At 56.2% G+C, this 18,820-nt stretch overlaps 2 protein-coding genes and 1 long non-coding RNA gene across 5 annotated transcripts in view; 2 read left to right on the forward strand and 1 right to left on the reverse strand.

Moving 5' to 3' along the window:
* The window catches only part of RABEP2 (rabaptin, RAB GTPase binding effector protein 2), a 16,929-nt gene extending 13,737 nt beyond the window's left edge, over positions 1-3,192 (forward strand). The window contains exons 9-14 of one of the 2 annotated variants that reach the window (XM_040258778.1): positions 1,273-1,450; positions 1,600-1,611; positions 1,705-1,760; positions 1,855-1,908; positions 1,993-2,109; positions 2,540-3,192. In XM_040258778.1, the coding sequence (XP_040114712.1) occupies positions 1,273-1,450; positions 1,600-1,611; positions 1,705-1,760; positions 1,855-1,908; positions 1,993-2,109; positions 2,540-2,641 (519 nt within the window). In that variant the 3' untranslated portion in view covers positions 2,642-3,192. Of the gene's footprint in view, positions 1-1,272; positions 1,451-1,599; positions 1,761-1,854; positions 2,110-2,539 lie in introns of both variants that reach the window. The other variant, XM_040258767.1, reaches the window with a different exon arrangement.
* Positions 3,146-18,820, reverse strand: part of ATP2A1 (ATPase sarcoplasmic/endoplasmic reticulum Ca2+ transporting 1) — a 17,243-nt gene continuing 1,568 nt past the window's right edge. The window contains exons 4-23 of one of the 2 annotated variants that reach the window (XM_040258528.1): positions 17,669-17,773; positions 16,630-16,768; positions 14,403-14,483; positions 13,448-13,533; positions 12,993-13,290; positions 12,388-12,554; positions 9,749-9,837; positions 9,355-9,457; positions 8,991-9,122; positions 7,406-7,528; positions 7,063-7,281; positions 5,910-6,245; positions 5,492-5,712; positions 5,181-5,383; positions 4,920-5,005; positions 4,694-4,827; positions 4,452-4,569; positions 4,194-4,311; positions 3,845-3,889; positions 3,146-3,449 (exon numbers count right to left, since the gene is read on the reverse strand). In XM_040258528.1, the coding sequence (XP_040114462.1) occupies positions 3,885-3,889; positions 4,194-4,311; positions 4,452-4,569; positions 4,694-4,827; positions 4,920-5,005; positions 5,181-5,383; positions 5,492-5,712; positions 5,910-6,245; positions 7,063-7,281; positions 7,406-7,528; positions 8,991-9,122; positions 9,355-9,457; positions 9,749-9,837; positions 12,388-12,554; positions 12,993-13,290; positions 13,448-13,533; positions 14,403-14,483; positions 16,630-16,768; positions 17,669-17,773 (2,763 nt within the window). In that variant the 3' untranslated portion in view covers positions 3,146-3,449; positions 3,845-3,884. The remainder of the gene's footprint in view (positions 3,450-3,844; positions 3,890-4,193; positions 4,312-4,451; positions 4,570-4,693; positions 4,828-4,919; positions 5,006-5,180; positions 5,384-5,491; positions 5,713-5,909; positions 6,246-7,062; positions 7,282-7,405; positions 7,529-8,990; positions 9,123-9,354; positions 9,458-9,748; positions 9,838-12,387; positions 12,555-12,992; positions 13,291-13,447; positions 13,534-14,402; positions 14,484-16,629; positions 16,769-17,668; positions 17,774-18,820) is intronic. The other variant, XM_040258518.1, reaches the window with a different exon arrangement.
* LOC120877481 overlaps positions 18,266-18,820 on the forward strand; it is a 6,175-nt gene continuing 5,620 nt past the window's right edge. The window contains exon 1 of the long non-coding RNA XR_005724359.1: positions 18,266-18,480. This is a non-coding gene — a long non-coding RNA (uncharacterized LOC120877481). The remainder of the gene's footprint in view (positions 18,481-18,820) is intronic.

Consider the following 18,820-nt stretch of genomic DNA (forward strand, 5'->3'; position numbering starts at 1 on the left):
AGCTGCATCACCGTGGTCAACACATGGGGCTTTGCTAAGACTCAGTTTCCTCCTCTGCAAAATGGGGCCACAACCCTTCCCAGCATTGGCACGGAGAGAAAATGAGTTAACAGAGCGCTTGACATGAAGAGGGCCTTCCGTGGTGGCTCAGAAGGTAAAGAATCTGCCCGTAATGCAGGCAGGCTACAGTCCATGGCGTCACAAAGGGTAGGACACGACTGAGTGACTAACACTTTCACTTTGACACAAAGGAAGCAGTCATTTGGCTTGTTATTTTTACTTTATCATTTCTTTTGGCCGCACAGAGCAAGCTTGTGTGCTGTCACTTCAGTCACATCCAGCTCTTTAGGACTCTATGGGCTGTAACTCAGTAGGCCCTCTGTCCATGGGATTCTGCAGGCAAGAATACTGGAATGGGTTGCCATGCTCTCCTCCAAGGGATCTTCCCGTCTCAGGGATCAAACTGATGTCTCTTAGGTCTCCTGCACTGGCAGGAGAGTTCTTTACCACTAGTGCCACCTGGGAAGCCCAGCGCACAGCATGTGGGATCTTAATTCCCCACCCAGACATTGAACCTGCGCCCCCTGTGGTGGAAGCACCACTTCTGAAGCCCTGGACCACCAGGGAACTCCCTGACTTATTTTTAAGTGACAGGAGATCCACAAAATCGAATTCATCAGAATCTTTGGTTTGTTGAAAGCTATCATCATTGATCCGTGCATGGCCTCCGTCCGTCAATTGACTTTATTAAGAATATGGAAAGCACCTGGAACCCTTCCCACCCTGAGAACTATGACTGACATCTTACGTGTGACCCCGCCCCACATTCCTTGGCTCTGCTTCTGCCGTCCCCAGCTTTATCATTCCTTTGCTCTTCTTTGGTGTCATTTTTATTATTGGGTTGGCCTAAAGAGTCGTTCCAGTTTTTCTATAACAGCACCCAGAAAAACCCGAATGAATGTTTCGGCCAACCCAACGCATACACACGTCTGCCTAAACTGTGGAGTGCTCATAACTTTAGTTGTTTTTGAGCATTACAAGAGCTCCAAATCTTGCTCTGGGTAGTCTGGGACTTGCACTCAACTTGCACTTGGGAGTGGTCCTGAGGGTCCTCCTCCCCGGGCTTGCGCTACAGGAAGCAGCCATCCAAGGGTGTGTGTGTCCACCCTCCCCACCATCCCCCTTGAGTCCCTGGCCCCCAGGGCCTCTGCCCCTCCTCCCCTCCACCACACACACTACCCTGAAACCAGCCAGTGACTTGCTTCCTCCCAGGAGCTGCACCAGCTGGTGCGCCGCACACAGCAGGAGGCGCGGGCCCGCCAGCAGGCCCAAGAGCACGAGGCCGAGAGGCTGCGGATTGAGATCGTGACTCTGCGGGAGGCGCTGGACGAGGAGACGGCAGCGAAGGCCAGCCTGGAGGGGCAGCTGAGGGTGCAGCGGGAGGAGACAGGTGAGAGAGAGGGTGCCAGCCACTCCTACTCCCTCCCCAGGAGACCAGCTCCCGTGAGGACCCCCCCTAGCCCTGGGCTCTGGGAGGGGTGAGAGGGTGCAGGGCGAGAAGGATGAGCCTTGACCTGTCTGTCTTTCCTTCCCGCACAGAGGTGTTAGAGGGTGAGTATGGGCGGGAGCCTGTCCCTGCCGCCGGGCGGGAGGGGAAGGAGCAAGGGTGTGGGCCTGACGTCTTGGCCCTGCCTGACTCCCCAGCCTCCCTGTGCAGCTTGAGGATGGAGATGGAGCGCGTCCAGGAGGAACAGAGCAAGGTGAGGCAGGACCTGGGCCAGGCCGGGGTGACGGGAGGCTGGCAGCGCGGACAAGACCCTCACCAGTCCCTGCTGCCCTTTCTGTCTCCCTCAGGCCAAGCGGCAGGAGGTCCTCAGGCCGTCACAGGGCACGGGCCGCACAGAAGAGGTCAGGATCAGGGGTGGTACTGAAGGGGTAACCCCGTCCAGACATCGCATGCAGGACCCCAGCTCTGTGTCCTGTGCCCCCAAGGCTCAGCTCACAGACCTGCTCTCGGAGCAGCGGGCAAAGATGCTGCGGCTGCAGGCGGAGCTGGAGACCAGTGAGCAGGTGCAGCGGGATTTCGTACGACTGTCCCAGGCCCTGCAGGTACGGTGTGTCCCTTCCCCACCAGGCTGGCGTGACTCCCGGTGACTTGTCCTAGGTCTTGCAAGGACAGGCCCCCGGCTAGAGGAGTCTTCTTCCTCCCCCTGGGGCTGGCATGGTCTTTTCCTCTGAGCTGTTGCTCAAAAAACACTGATGATCTCGTGTGTCCGTGTTTCTCGGTCAAGCGAAGCCCGTGGCCCAGGGCCTGGCTTGTGGGCAAGCCGCATGCTCATCACGTCAGTCCCGCCTGCCCCTGCCCGCCCCTCCTTGCTATCTGAGGACCTACTTCTTCCCTTGAAGCCAGTTTCACTGTGGGTTGGGGGAGGAGGAGTCCTGAGCCCTTGCCCCTCGTGGCTGGGGAGCAGCTGGCCGGCGGGGTGGAGGCTGCATTTTCCCACCAAGGGCCCTCTGCCTCCCTTGCCGGCCCCCACAGGTGCGCCTGGAACGGATCCGCCAGGCAGGGAGCCTGGAGCAGGTGCGCAGCATCATAGACGAGGCGCCCCTTCGGGATGTCAGGGACATCAAGGACACCTGAGGGGCCGGCGCCCGCCCACCCTGGGGGAGACCTCCCTTCACTCCTGAACCGTGAGGCCGAGGCTTGAGGCGGGTGGTCTCAGGATGGAGTCGTCACCCTCTCCAAGGCCGGGGTTGAGGTGGTGGGGCCACCGCTGCCCTGTCCCCTGCAGCGCTCCTCCTAAGGGCGGCTGGGCCTTCTGCTTCCAAAGATGACACCCGTGCGAGGGTCCCAAGCCCTTCCGTGAGCCAGCTTGGCCCTGTGGCTTTCTGGCTGCCATGATGCCTCCTGGGTTCCAACCCTCCTGCGCTCGCCGCCACCCAGACTAACAGCCACACCTGTCACCTCACGTCCCCTTCCCCCAGGGACAGCTGCGAGTGGTGGCCAGGAGCCTTGGGGTGCGTTCCCAGGCCCCTCCACACCCACGCCCTGGGCAGGTGGCTGCTTCCCAGACTGCGTTGACACTAAGATGCTTGTCCCCAGGGGCCCAAGCCAGGCCCCAAGATGTGTGCATGGAGACAAGGCCAGATTTTTCTGTCATTTATTTTCAATAAATAAGCAGCTCAGCTCAATCAGTCGCCTTGTCCCTGCGAGCCCCACAGGGTTGGGGAGGGGAAGTTTCACAAGGGCAAAAGGGGGACAGGTTGCTGAGTGGGGAGGAGAAGTGAAGGGGACATTGTGTTTATAAACAAGAATGTCGGGGCGGGAGGAATAGGGAACGTTGTGGGGGCTGGGGGCCCTGTGCCACAGCTCTGGCCGAAGATGCATCACTATGGGGTGGGGAGGGAGGGCAAAAGGCCTGGTTGCTTCCTTCTTTCATCTTCTGGATCTGGAAGGGGAAAGAGAAGAATGAGACTTTCTCATCTTAGTGGGGGTGGGGGTGGAGCGGGACCCGAGAAGAACAGTCCCTCCCAGCTCCCTGCACACTCACCTGGAGGGCCCCCCTGCCACCCCCCCACTCACCTGTGTCCCCAGCCCCCCTCCTCCCAACCACTGCAGCCCCAGCGGCAGACAGCTCAGCGCCCAGCCAGCGCAACGCAGCGCAGCCCAGCAGACAGTGGTGCCCGACACCCGGCCCCACTCGGAAGCGCGGCAGTGGCGGCGGCGGTGGCGGCAGTGGCTCCAGGTGGAGCTGCGAGGATAAGTGACCTCAGCGCCACCTGAAGGGAGAGGGGCGGGCAAGGGGCACAGCAGCTGGGGCGAGGGCAGGAAGAGGGGTGATACCTGTGACACGGTTCAAAGAGATGGAGGAGGGGGAAACGGGTTATCCTATGGCCAGAGAGGACAGAGAGACACCGTTATCCAGGGAGGGAGGCAGGCACAGGGGCCAAGAGGGCTGGGGAGGTTGTGAGGGTGCCTAGGAGACCATGTCTGCATGGGGCTCAGAGGGGCGAGCCAGGGAAAAGGAGGGAAGGGGCCAGGTGGGCCGCTTGGCGAAGGGCACGGGCCGGCGGACCCCGGGAACTCACCCACCTGAAAAGGAAGGAGGGCAGGCGCCCTCGCAGCGCGGAGGGAGGGGGCTGTGCCGGGGCTTGGGGGGGCGGATGGGGCTCTGAGGCGGGGAGCCTCTTACCCTCCAGGTAGTTCCGAGCAACGAACTTGAGGATTTCGTCGAGCCCAATGACTGGTAACGAGATCTTGAGGACCATGAGCCAATGGTACAGGTCCAGGGCTTGGAGCTTGAAGATCATCTGTGGGGGAGGCGGGAAAGGCAGTGAAAAGGAGCCCGCAGAGCCGCCACTGCCCCAGCCTGACTATCCCTCCCTCTGGATCCCTGAAGAGGCCCCCGTGGGTGAGGGGGCAGGTGGCCCCTGGTCAGAAGAAGGCTCACCGGCAGAGGGTCCACGTAGAGGATGAGGAAGTGGAGGGACATGGAGAGGCAGATGGAGCCCACCAGCCAGATGTTCACCCAGGGCGGCATCCGCACGAGGGACTGATTCTCAGACAGGCTGCAAGCGGGCGGCGGGCGGAGCCAGGGTAGGGGGTGCACAGGGGAGAGAAGTGATGAGCGGGAGGGCCGGAGGACAAAGGTGGTGGCCTCCAGACAGACAGGGGGAGGGGGCGGGGGCCCACCTGTTGAGAGCGTTGCACATCTCGATAGTGACCAGCACAGACAAGGCCATGGTCATGGGCTCGGGGGCCTCGAAGACCTCACAGTCCACACCCTCGAAGTCAGGGTTGTGCTCCGAGCACTTCATGAAGTGAGTCTGCCGAGGGCGAGGGGAGAAGGTGGGATCCCCCAGAAGCCTCCACACCACCCTCCTTCACTGCCCCTCCTCCCGCCTCCGTCCTGCCCTACCAGCTGGTTGTAGGTGACGTGAGGCCCATCCTCAGCATACAGGAACCACCAGGCTGCTGCTCCCACGGTGGCTGCACCCACGTAGCCTGTGGTGGAGAGGAGATGGGAGCTGGGGTCGGGGCTTCAGGGCTGGGAAAATAGGAGGGCTTGAGAGGGCCTGGTGGCCATCAACAGTGGTACAGGCAGAGGGTCCACCAGCCAGGGTGGCTGCCGTAGGGAAGCTGAGGGTGGGGAAGAAGCTTGGCGTTCCGTCCTGCTCACCCCCAATTGCCATGTAGCGGAAGAAGAGCCAGCCACTGATGAGGGGCTCCTTGGGAGTCCGGGGGGGCCGGTCCATGATGTCCAGGTCTGGGGGGTTGAAGCCAAGGGCTGTGGCTGGGAGCCCGTCAGTCACCAGGTTCACCCACAGCAGCTGCACAGGGATCAGGGCCTCAGGCAGCCCCAGGGCGGCTGTCAGGAAGATGCTGCCAGAAGCAGGCAGTCACAGGTCTGTCCTGCCTCCCAGGCCTGTGGTCGCCCCGTCCCCCACACCAGCCACAGGTTCCCTGCTGACAGCCCTTCCCGCTGCTCACCAGACCACCTCGCCCACGTTGGAAGAGATGAGGTAGCGGATAAACTGCTTCATGTTGTTGTAGATGGCGCGGCCCTCCTCCACGGCAGCCACAATGGTGGAGAAGTTGTCGTCAGCCAGCACCATCTCAGAGGCCGTCTTGGCCACGGCAGTGCCAGATCCCATGGCAATGCCGATCTCCGCCTTCTTTAGCGCAGGGGCGTCATTGACGCCATCACCTGTCTGCAGGGAGAGAGAGAAGGTGGGAGCCGGCCCCTTCCTTATACTCTCCTGACACTCTTCCATCTGGGCCCGAATTCCTCCCCTCTGCACATCTCAGCAGGGCCCCCGCTCAGCCATGTCCTCCCTGGGCCCCCAGCTTCCCAAGACCGACTTCTCAATAGACACTGAGCAGACCCCACGTGCCCCGGTCCCCGCACCATCGCCGTGATCTCATCGTAGGACTGCAGATACTCCACGATTTTCGACTTGTGGGAGGGCTCCACGCGAGCGAAGCAGCAGGCGCGTCGGCAGGCCTCCCGCTGCTCGGTCAGGGGCAGGTCATCGAACTCCCGGCCAGTGTAGGCCCGGTCGGCCACATCCTCATTCTCCCCGAAGATGCCAATCCGTCGGCAGATGGCAATAGCTGTGCCCTTGTTGTCCCCAGTGATCATGATTACTCGGATTCCGGCATCTCGGCATAGTTGGATGGAGCCCATGACCTCCTTGCGGGGCGGGTCCAGCATGCCCACTACGCCAACGAATGTCAAGTCCGTCTAGGGGAACAGAGCAGAGAGTGACGGGCTCAGGGGAGGAGGCTTGGCGGGGGTGGGAGGGAGAGCTATATCTACGCCTGGTGCTCAAACTTCAGCCAGGCCTCTAAGCTCAGGGGCAGAAAACATTCCTTGTTCCCGTGAAGGGCTGTGGGCCTGGCGATGCCAGGCCCATCGTAGGTGGCAGATCCTGTCTTTCATAGAAAGAACTCGACCTGGAAGTGAGGAAACTGCTTTCTGCTTTCAGCTGAGCCACTTGCTTGGTCTCCAGCTTTGAGTGTTACCTGCCAGGCCACACTGTTCTCTCTGTAAAATGGAGTGGACTTCTGTGCTACTCAGAGAAGGTCCACTACGAGATAAAGAGCCGGTGCCAGGATACAGGTCGATGTACCTCTTAAGGAAACCTCACTGTGGGACTTCCCTGGCACTCCAGTGGCTAAGACTTTGCCTTCCAATGCAGAGGGTGCGCGTTTGATCCCTGGTCAGGGAGCTAAATCCCACATGCCTCGGGGCCCAAAAAATCCCAAAACATAAAACATAAGTAATAGCATAACAAATTCAATAAAGACCCAAAAAAACCCCCACAAAACCTCACTGTGGAAACATGTCAGCTGAACCCAAGTGTGCTCAGTGACCCAGCTGGCTTCTGTTCTGGAACAAGTGCCTCACCCTCGTATCAGATGAGTCCATGGACCACAGGCCAAGCGGCCTGGACTGGAAGACTCCTAAGATTCTTTCAAACTCTGATGTCCTGTGACTCCAGGCCCCGTGACGAGGTAGGACATGACGGGTGGCAGAGGGGGTGAGGCAGGTGACTCACCTCATACTCCATGAACTTGGTAGAGTCATCCAGAACCATCTCCTCTCGCTTGGGGGGGGTGTCCCGGGTGGCCAGTGCCAGGCAGCGCAGGGTGTCCCGGCCAGTCCCCCACTCCTTGATCACTGACAAAATCTTCTCCTTCACCGGCCCTGTCATGGGCACCCGGGTGGTGCCGACTCGCACATAGTTACAGCGATCGATGACCCCCTCGGGGGCACCCTAGTGGAGCAGAACAACACTCAGAGATGGCTATTCTTTCCAGCACATGGTGAGCGGCACAGGCGAAGAGAAGGGCTGAGGATTAGGAAGAAGGGGGGCCAAGGCACATTCGGAAATTCCAGACCTTGACAAACATCTTATTGCCCACAGCAGCCCGGGATTTCGCTGGAGAGCAATAGACAGACATGGACTTTCGGTCCCGGGAGAACTCCAGGGTGAATTCCTTCTTCATTAGCTGGCGGATTACCTGGGAGAGAGGAGACAGGGAGGGAGAGGCCAGACTTGAGACGGATGGGGAAAGAGCGATGATGCTGTGCTAGAAGGGTCCCAGACCCCTAAAAGCATAGCCAAAAAAGATCTGGAGGTCAGAGCAGACCGCAAGTTGAGTCTGAGATAAAGCTGAGTCTGCTACCTACAGCAGAAATGGAGAGAATTCCAAGGCTAGTGGTGCTACAGTCTTAGTGTCCAACTGAAAGCACAATAGAAACAAGATGACGTAGTGCAGCACTGTCCATAGAACCTTCCAGAATGACGGGTATGTTTAATAATCTACGTGGTCAAATGCAGTGCAACTGAACAGTGGCTACTGAACCCAGGATATGTGGTTAGTGCAACTGAAGAACTGAGTTTTTACTTTATTTAATATTTTAAATGTAAGCAACCACATGTGTGGGTCTGTGTGTTCTTAGACAGTGGGGAGCTGGTGCCTGGCATGCAGTACTAAGCACCTCATAAAATGAATGTGCCAAATGCAGTCTGAAAGTTTCTCCACAAAACAATAACAGCAACAGTAAATAAAATTAAAAATATGTTGATGTTCATATTATCATTTGTAAATTTTTTTAAATGATTGAAGCCACTTAGGTGGCTTTCAATATTTTTGTTATATTAAAACACCAATAAGCATCTTGCCTTTACCAAAAACAAAAAAAAAGAATGGGCAGTATGGAAAATATAATAAGACAACCCTGAGGAAATCAATATAGACATTCAGTAAATATTAACAGTGGGAACTTAAGAGTAATAATCTCAGATTTGGACTTGTGTATCAGGGAAGCAGAACATATGAGGTGGTCATATTTCTCAAATCCTAAATCAGGTCTTGAACGCGTTAGTCACTCAGTCGTGTCCGACTCTTTGTGGCCCCATGGACTGTAGCCCACCCCCATGACTGTAGCCCACCAGGCTCCTCTGTTCATGGAATTCTCCAGGCCAGAATACTGGAGTGGGTAGCCATTCCCTTCTCCAGGGTATCTTTACGACCCAGGAATTGAACCTGGGGTCTTCCACATTGCAGGCAGATTCTTTACTATCTGAGCCACCAAGGAAGCCGCAAATCAAGTCTTGAGATCTGATTTTTAAAAAATGAGTGTGTTCCTAGAGGCATTGGGTAGCAGTTGACATTGGGCTGTCCCAGGATGGGTCACTCATGGTTTCTGGGACCAGCTCAGTCCCTTTTCACTAGGAACATGGTGGAGAAGGTGACTGTCAGTGCATCCAGGGATGCTCCAGCTGGGCACCAGGAAAAGCGGTGTAAGTGTCAGGAGGCCCTACCCCAAGTCAGCCTCGCCAAGGAAAGCTGTGGTCAGGCCGGCTGCTTGTTCGGGCTGGCTCCCAGCACAAGGTCCTGCAGGGCCCCATCTCCTGAGGTTCCTCAGGTCCTGGCCTGTACAGGGTGAAGACAAATGGGAGGGAGCGCCCAGACTCACCGAGTTGCAGGCGTTGGCCCTCTCTACCTTCGAGAGGTTTCTCACTTCAGTGTTGAATACATTCATCTTCTCCACCAGGGTGGTGAGGGCTGTCTCGGTGGCCTCTCCCACCTTCTCATAAACACCTTTGGTCTGAGAGGGCAGAGAAGGAAGAGGAAGTAGGGGCCCTGGGCTCCTGGCCCCTTGCTCCCACCTTCCACCTAGAATGGGAAGGGAGCAAACTACTCTTTTCCCCTTACACCCAGGAGAGGCTTGGTACGAGGGACCCCCTCCCCCAGACCCCTTCTTTGCGGCCTGTTGGGGAGGCCTGGACGCAGCCAGCTCGAGGGGGAAGGAGGGGCCGCTTCAGGAGAGGAGAGGTTACCTCATTGAAGTCCAAGGAGGAGTCATTGCAGAGGGCACAAATGGTGGCCAGCTCCACCAGCCCGTCATACTGCCCTGAGCGGACTGGCTTATCATTCTTCAAGCTGGCAGCGGGGCAGGGAGGAAGGAAGGGAAAGAGACAGGTAGAGAAGATGGGGAATGAGATGCAGAGAGAGCGTGGGGAAAGCAGCGAGGGACAGGGGAGGTGGCACCAACGTGGTGATGCGCGGCGGTGGGAGAGAGAACGAGGCCAGGGAAGAACAGGACAGAAACAGGAAGACAAAACTAGAGGGAGAGCCCCGGGGGAGAGAGGAGGTGTGTGTGTGCCTGTGTGTTTGTGTGTGTGGTGGGGAAGGGGCACAGGGAAACGGAAGATGACCTTTGGGGGGACTTACACCTCTCCTTCAGGAGCGTAAGTGGAGCCAGTGATAGAGAACTCGTTCAGCAGGCAGAGGTCCCCATCTATCCTGTCGATGATGAACATCTGCAGAGAAGGGGGTGCGCACACATGGCTAACTCTCCTTGTGTCCAAAGGCAATCTGCACTGAGCCGAGGGCCGGGCCACGAGCATCCCTGTCCGGCCAGCTGCACACACTTACCCAACTTCCCCTCACCATCGCCCTACTCATTCTTCCTTTTTCCTTCCTGCATCCTCCCCTTTCCCACCACTCCCTTGCAAATCATCTTCCTTATTCTGTGTCCGTGGCCTTATAAGTTACGGGACTTCCCTGGTGGTCCAGTGGTTAGGACTCCACACTCACAATGCAGGGGGCCTGGACTGGCTCCCTGGTCAGGGAACTAGATCCCATGTGCTGCCACTGACAGCCCACACGCTGCAGTGAAGATCAAAGGTCCCAGGTGCCATGACTAAGACCCCACGCAGACAAATAAATAAAATGAATATATATATATTTTTAAATTATTGCACGGCTTTCCTGGTGGCTCAGTGGTAAAGAAGCCGCCTGCTAATGCAGAAGACACAGGTTCGATCCCTGATCCAGGAAGATCCTACATGCTACGGAGCAACCAAGCCTGTGTGCCACTACTGTCGAGCTGTGTTCTAGAGCCTGGGAGCCACAGCTACTGAGCCCACATGCCATGGAGCCCAAGCTTGGCAACAAGAGAAGCCACCACAAGGAGAAGCCACCACAAGGAGAAGCCACCACAAGCACACTGCAATGAGTGAGTAAACCCTGCTCGCCACAAGGGAAAAGCTCGCACAACTAGAGACCCAGCACAGGCAATAAATAAATAAAATTATTATTTTTTTAAAGTTATTGCCGGTCACACTGAAGGTCCCTCCAGATCAACTGGTAAAATAAGAGGTGCATCACAAGATGTTCTGGGGACTGTGGCCACCGGTCCACGTGTCGGCACGTGACCCATCTACAGCTCCAGCCTCTTGCAGCGAGATCTTCCAGTTTTGCAGGAAGAACTAGAAACTCCGGTTATTTTTCTATGAAATCTCTTAACTTTTCAAATGTGGGCAATGAGTTCATTTTTATGAAACATGACAGGAGCTCAGTGGCCTGGCTTTGATGCCTGTGCTTTGGAGGGAATGTAGGTCACACAGCACAGAGGCAAGAAGCCCACCCTGAACCAGAGCAAGTGTGGAAGGGATCGGGGCTTAAGACACGTTCCAAGATAAAATGGTTCTGCGGCCAGCAAAGTCTGGGAAAATCTGGGTTAAATAGAGTGAAATCCACCCTCTCTACAGTCAGCCTTCTCCAAGGCTTTCAAATGCCAGCAGGCCTATGAAACAGTCTTTCTGTGCCTGGTCTGAGAGGCCTTGATTCTTAGGACAGTAATTTCTATTTCACAGACATGCTAGTCTAGAGAATTGTGTTTAGGTCAGGGGTTCTTTGCCTCGGGTCCATGGATGACCTCACAGACCAAGGGATCTGTGAACTTTAATGGCAAAACAAAACTAACATCTTTTTCAGATATACCTATGGCTGATTCATGTTAATGTTTGGCAGAAACCAACACAATACTGTAAAGCAATTATCCTTCAATTAAAAATGAATAAAAAATTTAAAATTACGTTCCATTTTTTCTCTGATATTTAGCATTTCCGTCCAGTTATGAATGTGGGCAATGCACCACGTTAGCATTAGCAAAACCTGTGACTTGGCCACCAATAAAATCATAAACACTCTCCTATCACGTTGCATTGTTTCAGGGCTCTCAAAATAGCATTTATACTCATCCCTGCCTCAGCGTTACGGCACTTATGAGAACTACTGCTGGACTTGCTACTTAATACATTATTAAAGGAGCATATGTGTTATCAAATCATGATTTAAAATATTTTGATTGCTGTATTTCAATCAGTGGTTTCCTTTGTAATCCAGTGCATTTTATTTCTGTTTTTGCCTGCGCTGCCTGGCTTGACAGGATCTTAGTTGCCTGACCAGGGATGGAACCTGGGCCATGGCAGTGAAAGCATCAAGTCCTAACCATCGGACTGGCAGGAATTCCCAATCCAGTGTATTTTAAAAACAGGATCTCGTGTGTTTTATTTTACACACTGAAAATATTAAATGTAGAGGTCCAGACGGCCAAAGGGTCCAAGGCCCAAGATCAAGGGCCCTGGTTTAGGAAATGCCATTTGGGATTCATGTGACCAGGTTCCTCCTGCCCCGTCACAAAGGACCACTCTGGAGGGTAGTCTGGTGCACAGGCAGGTACTCTAGAGCCAGATAGACTTGGGTTTGAAACTCAGTTTTGCTCCTTATTAACTGTGCATGGAATTTCCCAGAGCCTCAGTTTCCTCCTCTGGAAAACTAGGTAACAAAACCTTCCCCTGCTGGGGCAGCTGTGGGGGATTAGAGATAACACACGGCAGTGTCTGGCACATGGATGCGGGCCAAGAGAGCTGTCTGCCCAGGACACATGGGCTTCTCTGCTCCCTCTCATAGCTGGCAGGATGGTGCCCCGTGCCCTCTGAGCATTTCTTTCTCAGGCCCGTGATGAAGGAGTCACCCCACCATTTCAACTCCCATCTGAGTGGAAGTTGCCACCCTGCCCTGACCTTGCAGACAGACATCTGGTTGGTGGTAAGGGTGCCCGTCTTGTCGGAACAGATGACAGAGGTGCAGCCCAGAGTCTCCACGGAGGGCAGGCTCCTCACGATCGCATTCTTCTTTGCCATCCGGCGGGTGCCCAAGGCCAGGCAGGTGGTGATGACTGCAGGAAGGCCTGTGGGGAAAAAGGGGGGGTGAGGGAACTAAACCGGGGGACAGAGGGAGACCCGTGTGTGTGTGTGTGTGCATGTGTGCATGCATGCACGCGCATGTGCATGCACGCATGCTCAGTCATATACAACTCTTTGGGACCCTGTGGACCGTGAAGCCCACCAGGCCTCTCTGTCCATGCAATTTCCCAGGCAAGAATATTGGAGCAGGTTGCCATTTCCTTCTCCAGGGGGATCTTCCTGATCCAGGGATTGAACCCACATCTCATCACGTCTCCTCCACTGGCAGAGAGATTCTTTTAACAGCTGTGCCACCTGGCTGAAGAGCAGCCCCCAAAGATATCGAGTCCTAATCCTTGGGACTGGTAAATGTTATCTTATTCGGATAAAAGATCTTTGCAGATGAGAGGAGCAAATGGAAGGAGACAGAGAGGTCGCCCTACCCTCGGGGATGGCAGCTACAGCCAGGGCCACGGCAATCTTAAAGTAGTAGATGGCACCACGGATCCAGGAGCCCCCATGTACGGGGTCGTTGAAGTGGCCGATGTTGATGAGCCAGACGGCCACGCAGATGAGGGAGATGACCTTGGAGAGCTGCTCCCCAAACTCATCCAGCTTTTGCTGCAGAGGGGTCTTGTCCTGCTCTGTGGCGGCCATTTGGTCACGGATCTTCCCAATCTCGGTGCTGACACCTGTGGTGGCCACAATGCCGATGGCCTTGCCGGCTGCGATGTTGGTGCCCTGGGAAGGGAAAGAAGAGGCAGGGAGTCAGACAACGCCCCTCGTGCTGCAGCACACCCCCCCAGCTGTGAGCCTCATCTCCTCCCTTGCCGTCACATCTCTCCCAGACCAGGGCCCCCTGGCTGGAGCACAGGACAGCTGGCCCTGCAGGGCTCACCGAGAAAAGCATGTTCTTCTTATCCTGGTTGACAGCTCGGGGGTCGGGAACAGGTTCTGTGTGCTTGATGACAGAGACAGACTCGCCTATGGAGAAGGGCCGGAGGGGTTTTCAGATGATGTCATGTCCTTCTCTCAGACTTCCCGCCCCTAACTCTCTCTCTTCTCAGCCTAGGAAGGACCAAGCAACAATCCTGGAGGAAGTCTGGACTCTGAAAAGAAGCCCCTGGAGGCAGATGGGAAACTCATTGCCCTTAGAGAAAAAAGGCCTTGACCCAATCCCTGCCTGACTACTCACAACCTGCATGGCTTTGGATGACTTAACCTCGGTTTGCTATTCTGTGAAACGGGGACAATGACGTGTACATTTCAGAACACAGTCTTGGTGAAAATCAAATAAGCGGATGTACGTGGAAGTGCGCTCTCAATTAGAGAGCGCTTTTGTGGAAGGGAGAGGCCCCCACCCTGGGGACCTTGTCTCCCTCACCGGAAGGGCAGGAGCTCAGGCAATCACCCTGAGCCAGCCCAGCTGGCCTCCTTGAACCACAGAGCAAGCTCACTGGCTCTCTCCTCTCTCTCCTAGGGCAGAAACGGAAGCAGCTGAGGTTTTAAGTGGATCTGAACCCTGTATCCGATCCTAGAACCTATGCTTCCTCACTTGGAGGCTTTTGAAAAGGCAGGATGGTTTTCTGGGTGACCGTGCCCACATATCTGTGTGGAAGGGATGAGTTATCAGCCGTCTGGAGATGGGCACAAACATCCCACTGTCTCCTGTGACCCCGCGTTCCAGGCTCAGGCTGTGAGCAGAGCTGACCAGGGCAGACATCGCTGCCACGATGGGGCCAGGACAGGGGCCCTATGGCCAGGGGTCCCTTTTCTCTCTGTCCTCTCAGTTCCTCCCACATCAAATCCTCCTGTGATGCAACCCCCGCCCCCCCGCCCCCTGGCCAGTAGACCTGTCAGGATGGACTGGTCGACCCGGAGGGTGGTGGACTTGATGGTGAGGATGCGGATATCTGCCGGGACCTTGTCCCCCACTGTGGAGAGAGAAGAGGGGCATGAAGTCAGCAGAGAAGGGAGAAAACCCCATCTTTGTCTGAAGACCTCACCTCCTCCTTCAGGTCTCAGGGGGTTGCCTGGGCTCTGCTCCTGTCATCCTAGCAAGGCTCTCCCTCTAACCCTCGCTCCCACTGTCTCCCTGCCAAATGTTCCTCTCCCTATTAGGCGACCACACGGACTATAGCCCACCAGGCTCTGCTGTCCATGGGGATTCTCTAGGCAAGAATACTAGAGTGGATTGCCATGCCCTCCTCCAGAGAGTCTTCCCGACTCGGGGATCAAAGCCATGACTCTTGAGTCTCCTGCATTGGCAAGCAAGTCCTTTACCACTGAATCGCCAGGGAAGCTCTAAAAGTGAGGATGGGAGACAGCAAAACAGAGAGGGAAACAAGAGGGAGAAAGGTGAGGAGGGACAGGCATGAAAAGAACTAGAGTAAATAGGGTAAGTCAGGGACTTCCCTGGCAGCTCAGTGGTTAAGGCTCCATGCTTCCAACGCAGGGGTTGCGGGCTCAATCCCTGGTTGGGAAAGACCCCACATGCCACAAGAGGTAGCCCCGACCCCCCAAAACTGGGGTAAGTCAGATACACATGTATCCATGGACGAGAACAAAGTGGAACAGCTGGAGAAGGTAGCAAGAAACAGGAAAAAAAAAATTGGGAATTGAGAAAATCAGTGTCAACCCAGACAAAAGGAGGAGTAAGAAGACAGGAGAGGGAAGTGTGAGAAGAGAAGATACAGGAGGACAGGGGACAGCGGTGGAAGCAGAGGGTGCAGGCCCGCCAGGTCCATGTGGAGGGGATGGATGCACATCCGAAGCCTGCTGGGCCGTGGTCTGAGCATCAAGGGAAGGCAGGAAGCTAGGGTGAGTGAGCTGGGGAGATGGGCTGGGGAGAAGGGGCGTCTGCAGGGAACAAGGCAGTGGTGGTGGCTTCAGCGGGGTGGGGGGGCAGGGGGGAGCCGTAGGTAGCAGAGAGCTGAGAAAGGTCGGGGGAGGCCAAGGGATGTGCACAGAAAGAGGGAGTCAGCCTAAGAAACCGCCTGGGAGACACGGCAGATGCCTCACCAGACTTGGAGACCTCTCCAAGGAAGAGAACCGCCCCCCAGCCTCATCCCGCCTGGTCCCAAGGCTGGTCCCGGGGATGGAGTTTGACTGCTCTCCTTTCCCTGCTCCCAAGGTTCCTCCTCCCGTGCCAGAGGAAGCTGACGGAGAAGGGAGGAGGTCAGCAATGGAGTTGGGCGGGACACCCTGTCACCCAAGCCAAAGGGATATTTATAGACATTCATGGCGCTGACTCCAAAGTGTCACGGTGGCAGATGGGCCCTGGGATGCGGCACTGGGGTCTTCAGCCCGCCCGCCCTCCCTTTCGCCAAGCTTCCCAGGGTAGCGACTTGGGTGTCTGGTGGAGGGAAGCAGGCCCTAGAAAGACACGGCTCCCTATGCCAGGGGTCTGGAGATGTGGGAAGGCCGGTGTGGGGCAAATATAAAAACCGCTGAAGGGGGCAGAATCCCAGTAATCTTAGCCTCCCGGCCCCCACCCCTCCCTGGTCAGGCATTAAGTGTCCCTCGCCGGAGAGGCGGGGCCCTCCTTGAGCTCCCCTCCTCCAGGTCCCGTGCTCTCTGCTGGGGCCTGAGTTTCCCTTACATGGTCGGGGGCTCGAGCCTCTGGCCCCCCCCTTCCCTTCTACCGTCGCTCCTTCCCCTTTGAGAGGCCTCAAGGGCACTGAGAGGTCAAGATTTAAAGCTGACCAAGCTCGGGGATGGGTGGAAGGAGAGGGAAGCCAGGCCTCAGGAGGGGGTGGAGACGGGGCCCTTGGCAGGGACTGGGTTCCACCTGTCGCTCGCAAGGGCTGGCTGAGAGGAGGGGGAACAAGGGGTCTGCCTGCAGCTTCGGGGACAGGACTGGCTGTTCCTGCTCAGACTCTGGTGGAGAGGATGTGCCGTGGCCACAGTGCCCTGGAGTGACCCCTGAGGAGTCTGAGAAGGAGAAGCCGAGACTACCAGACACCATCCTGGCTACCTCTTGGACACGGGATCGGGGCTGAGCAGCCCCCACCCCCACCCTACCCCCAACATCTTCTTGGCCTCAAAACCCATCCTGGACCACTTGTTCCCATCACTCACCAGCCACCTCCACGATGTCTCCGGGAACAATGTCCCGAGCCTTGATCCTCTGTACTGACTTGCGGTCAGCCCGGTAGACCTTCCCCATCTCGGGTTCATATTCCTTCAGAGCCTCGATGGCATTCTCTGCATTCCTCTCCTGGGGGGAATAAGGTTGAGGAAAGGAGGGTCAGCAGAGAAAAGAAGGTGGTGGAGTGAGAAGGGACTGGTCAAGGAGGATGGGGTGGGGTAGAGATGGAGGAGCAGGGGCCAGAGTAGTGGGGGAAGTTGGGGCATCCCAGAGAAGGAGGCAGGTTATGTGGTCCTGGCTCCTGGCCTAGGGGAGTGGACAAACTTCACATGATGAGTGAGGATACCATCACCCATAGCTGAGAATAGGTAAGGGGGTTTAGAGGCTTTCCTGGTGGCTCAGACAGTAAAGAATCTGCCTGAAATGTGGATTTGATCCCTGGTTGGAAAGATCCCCTGGAGAAGGGAATGGCTACCCACTCTGGTATTCTTGCCTGGAGAATTCCATGGACAGAGGAGCCTGGCAGGCTACAGTCCATAGGGTCACAAAGAGTTGGACACGACTAAGCAACTAACACTGCTACTACTACTACAGGGGTTTTGGGAAGAGAAAGAAGGAGAATCAAAGAAAATCAGGAAGCAGGGGATAGAAAAAGCAGAGGGTGGTAGAAAGCAAGAGGAAGAAGGATATCAAATGAGCATTTACTGAAATCCTCCTACATGCCAGACACAGGGCTGGGTACTTTCACACTCATCATCTTGTTAAATTTCACCACAACTCAAGGGACAGGATTATGAGTCCCATTTTATGGATGAGGAAACTGAGACTCAGAGAGATGAAGGCACCTGCCCAGGGTTGAACAACCAGGAAGTGAAAGTGGGAATACCAAGTCTCCTGAACTGGGCAAAAGGACCAGATACTAGGCAAGCCCAGGGTAAGTGATGGAGGAGGAGGAGACAGGGAGGGAGGCTGGCCTCAGGTCCAGTGTCAGGATGTGAAAGAATGGGGTGGGGTGGGGTCAAAGCTAACCTGCCAAACCCCCACGATGGCATTGGCAATGAGGATCAAGAGGATGACAAAGGGTTCAACAAAGGCGGTGACAGTCTCTTCACCTTCCTCAAACCAGGCCAGCACCTGGGGAGCAAGGGAAGGAGATCAATAGATAATAAAGCCCCTCAGGTGGTTAAAGGGAGCAGACAGAGATGAGAACACGTGCAGGAGCAAAGTGGGCGGGGCATCACGGAGGCACTGCAGCCCCACATCCCTTTAAGTGCCTACACGGTCCACTCCTTTAACTCACACAAGCGCAGCCACTGCTGTTATTCAGCGAGAACAGGCGGGCACAGACATGCACAGCTCAGGGATTAGCTGGGAATGCTTTCAGGTTTCCCTGACCAAGTTGCTGGCTTGTAAACGAAGCTCAGGGGACACCCAGGCCAACTACCCTCAAGCCACATCCATCCCATGGGAGCCAAAACCCGATAGAAAAAACCCTGTGGTCCTCGCAGGCGCCCTGCCCACCCACAGCCCTCCCCCACAGCCCGAGGCAGGGAAGCTCCAATTTCATGAGGGAGCAGGAGGAGGGGATAGTGTTACGGGGCCTCCTGTACACACCCCACCCCAGCTGTTGCCACTGCCAGGCAACAGCCACAGGCAAATGTCAAGGAGCAAATCTGAGAAGGGAGAAGTGGGGTTCTGCCAGCTAGTACTCAGGGGCCCGCGGGGCCTCTACTACAGAGACCAGGGGACAAGGAGACGCTTTTGCCTCCAGAGTCCTGTCTTCCAGGAGGACTACGGTGTTAAGGAAGGAAGTCCAAAATGCAGGCGGGACTGCTAGGCTGGTAGGTGCGCAGGGGAGCTCCAGGGCAGGAGCGGAGGCAGGCCCTTGAGAGACGGGTGGGGGTAGCCCTGAGGTTGAGGAGGAAGGGGAGAGTCAGGTCAAGTGGACGAGGAAGGGGGTCCCGGGAGTTCCAGCCCTGACAGGGGGAGCTGGGAGGCGAGGCCCAGGGACAGGTGAGGGGTCTGGGCCTTTGAGCGCCTTTGGAGTTCCCCTCGCACCAGCAGCTCTTTCCCGCCTCTAGGAGGGAGTCTCTGTCTCGACCAATCAGCGTCAGGAGGGAGGGGCAGGAGCTCCGGGACGCTCGGGGATTGGCGGAGCCGCGTGTGAGCCCCGGGGCATGC

This window comes from Oryx dammah, unplaced genomic scaffold (genome assembly GCF_014754425.2).
Source record: "Oryx dammah isolate SB20612 unplaced genomic scaffold, SCBI_Odam_1.1 HiC_scaffold_2, whole genome shotgun sequence".
Lineage (NCBI taxonomy): Eukaryota > Metazoa > Chordata > Mammalia > Artiodactyla > Bovidae > Oryx > Oryx dammah.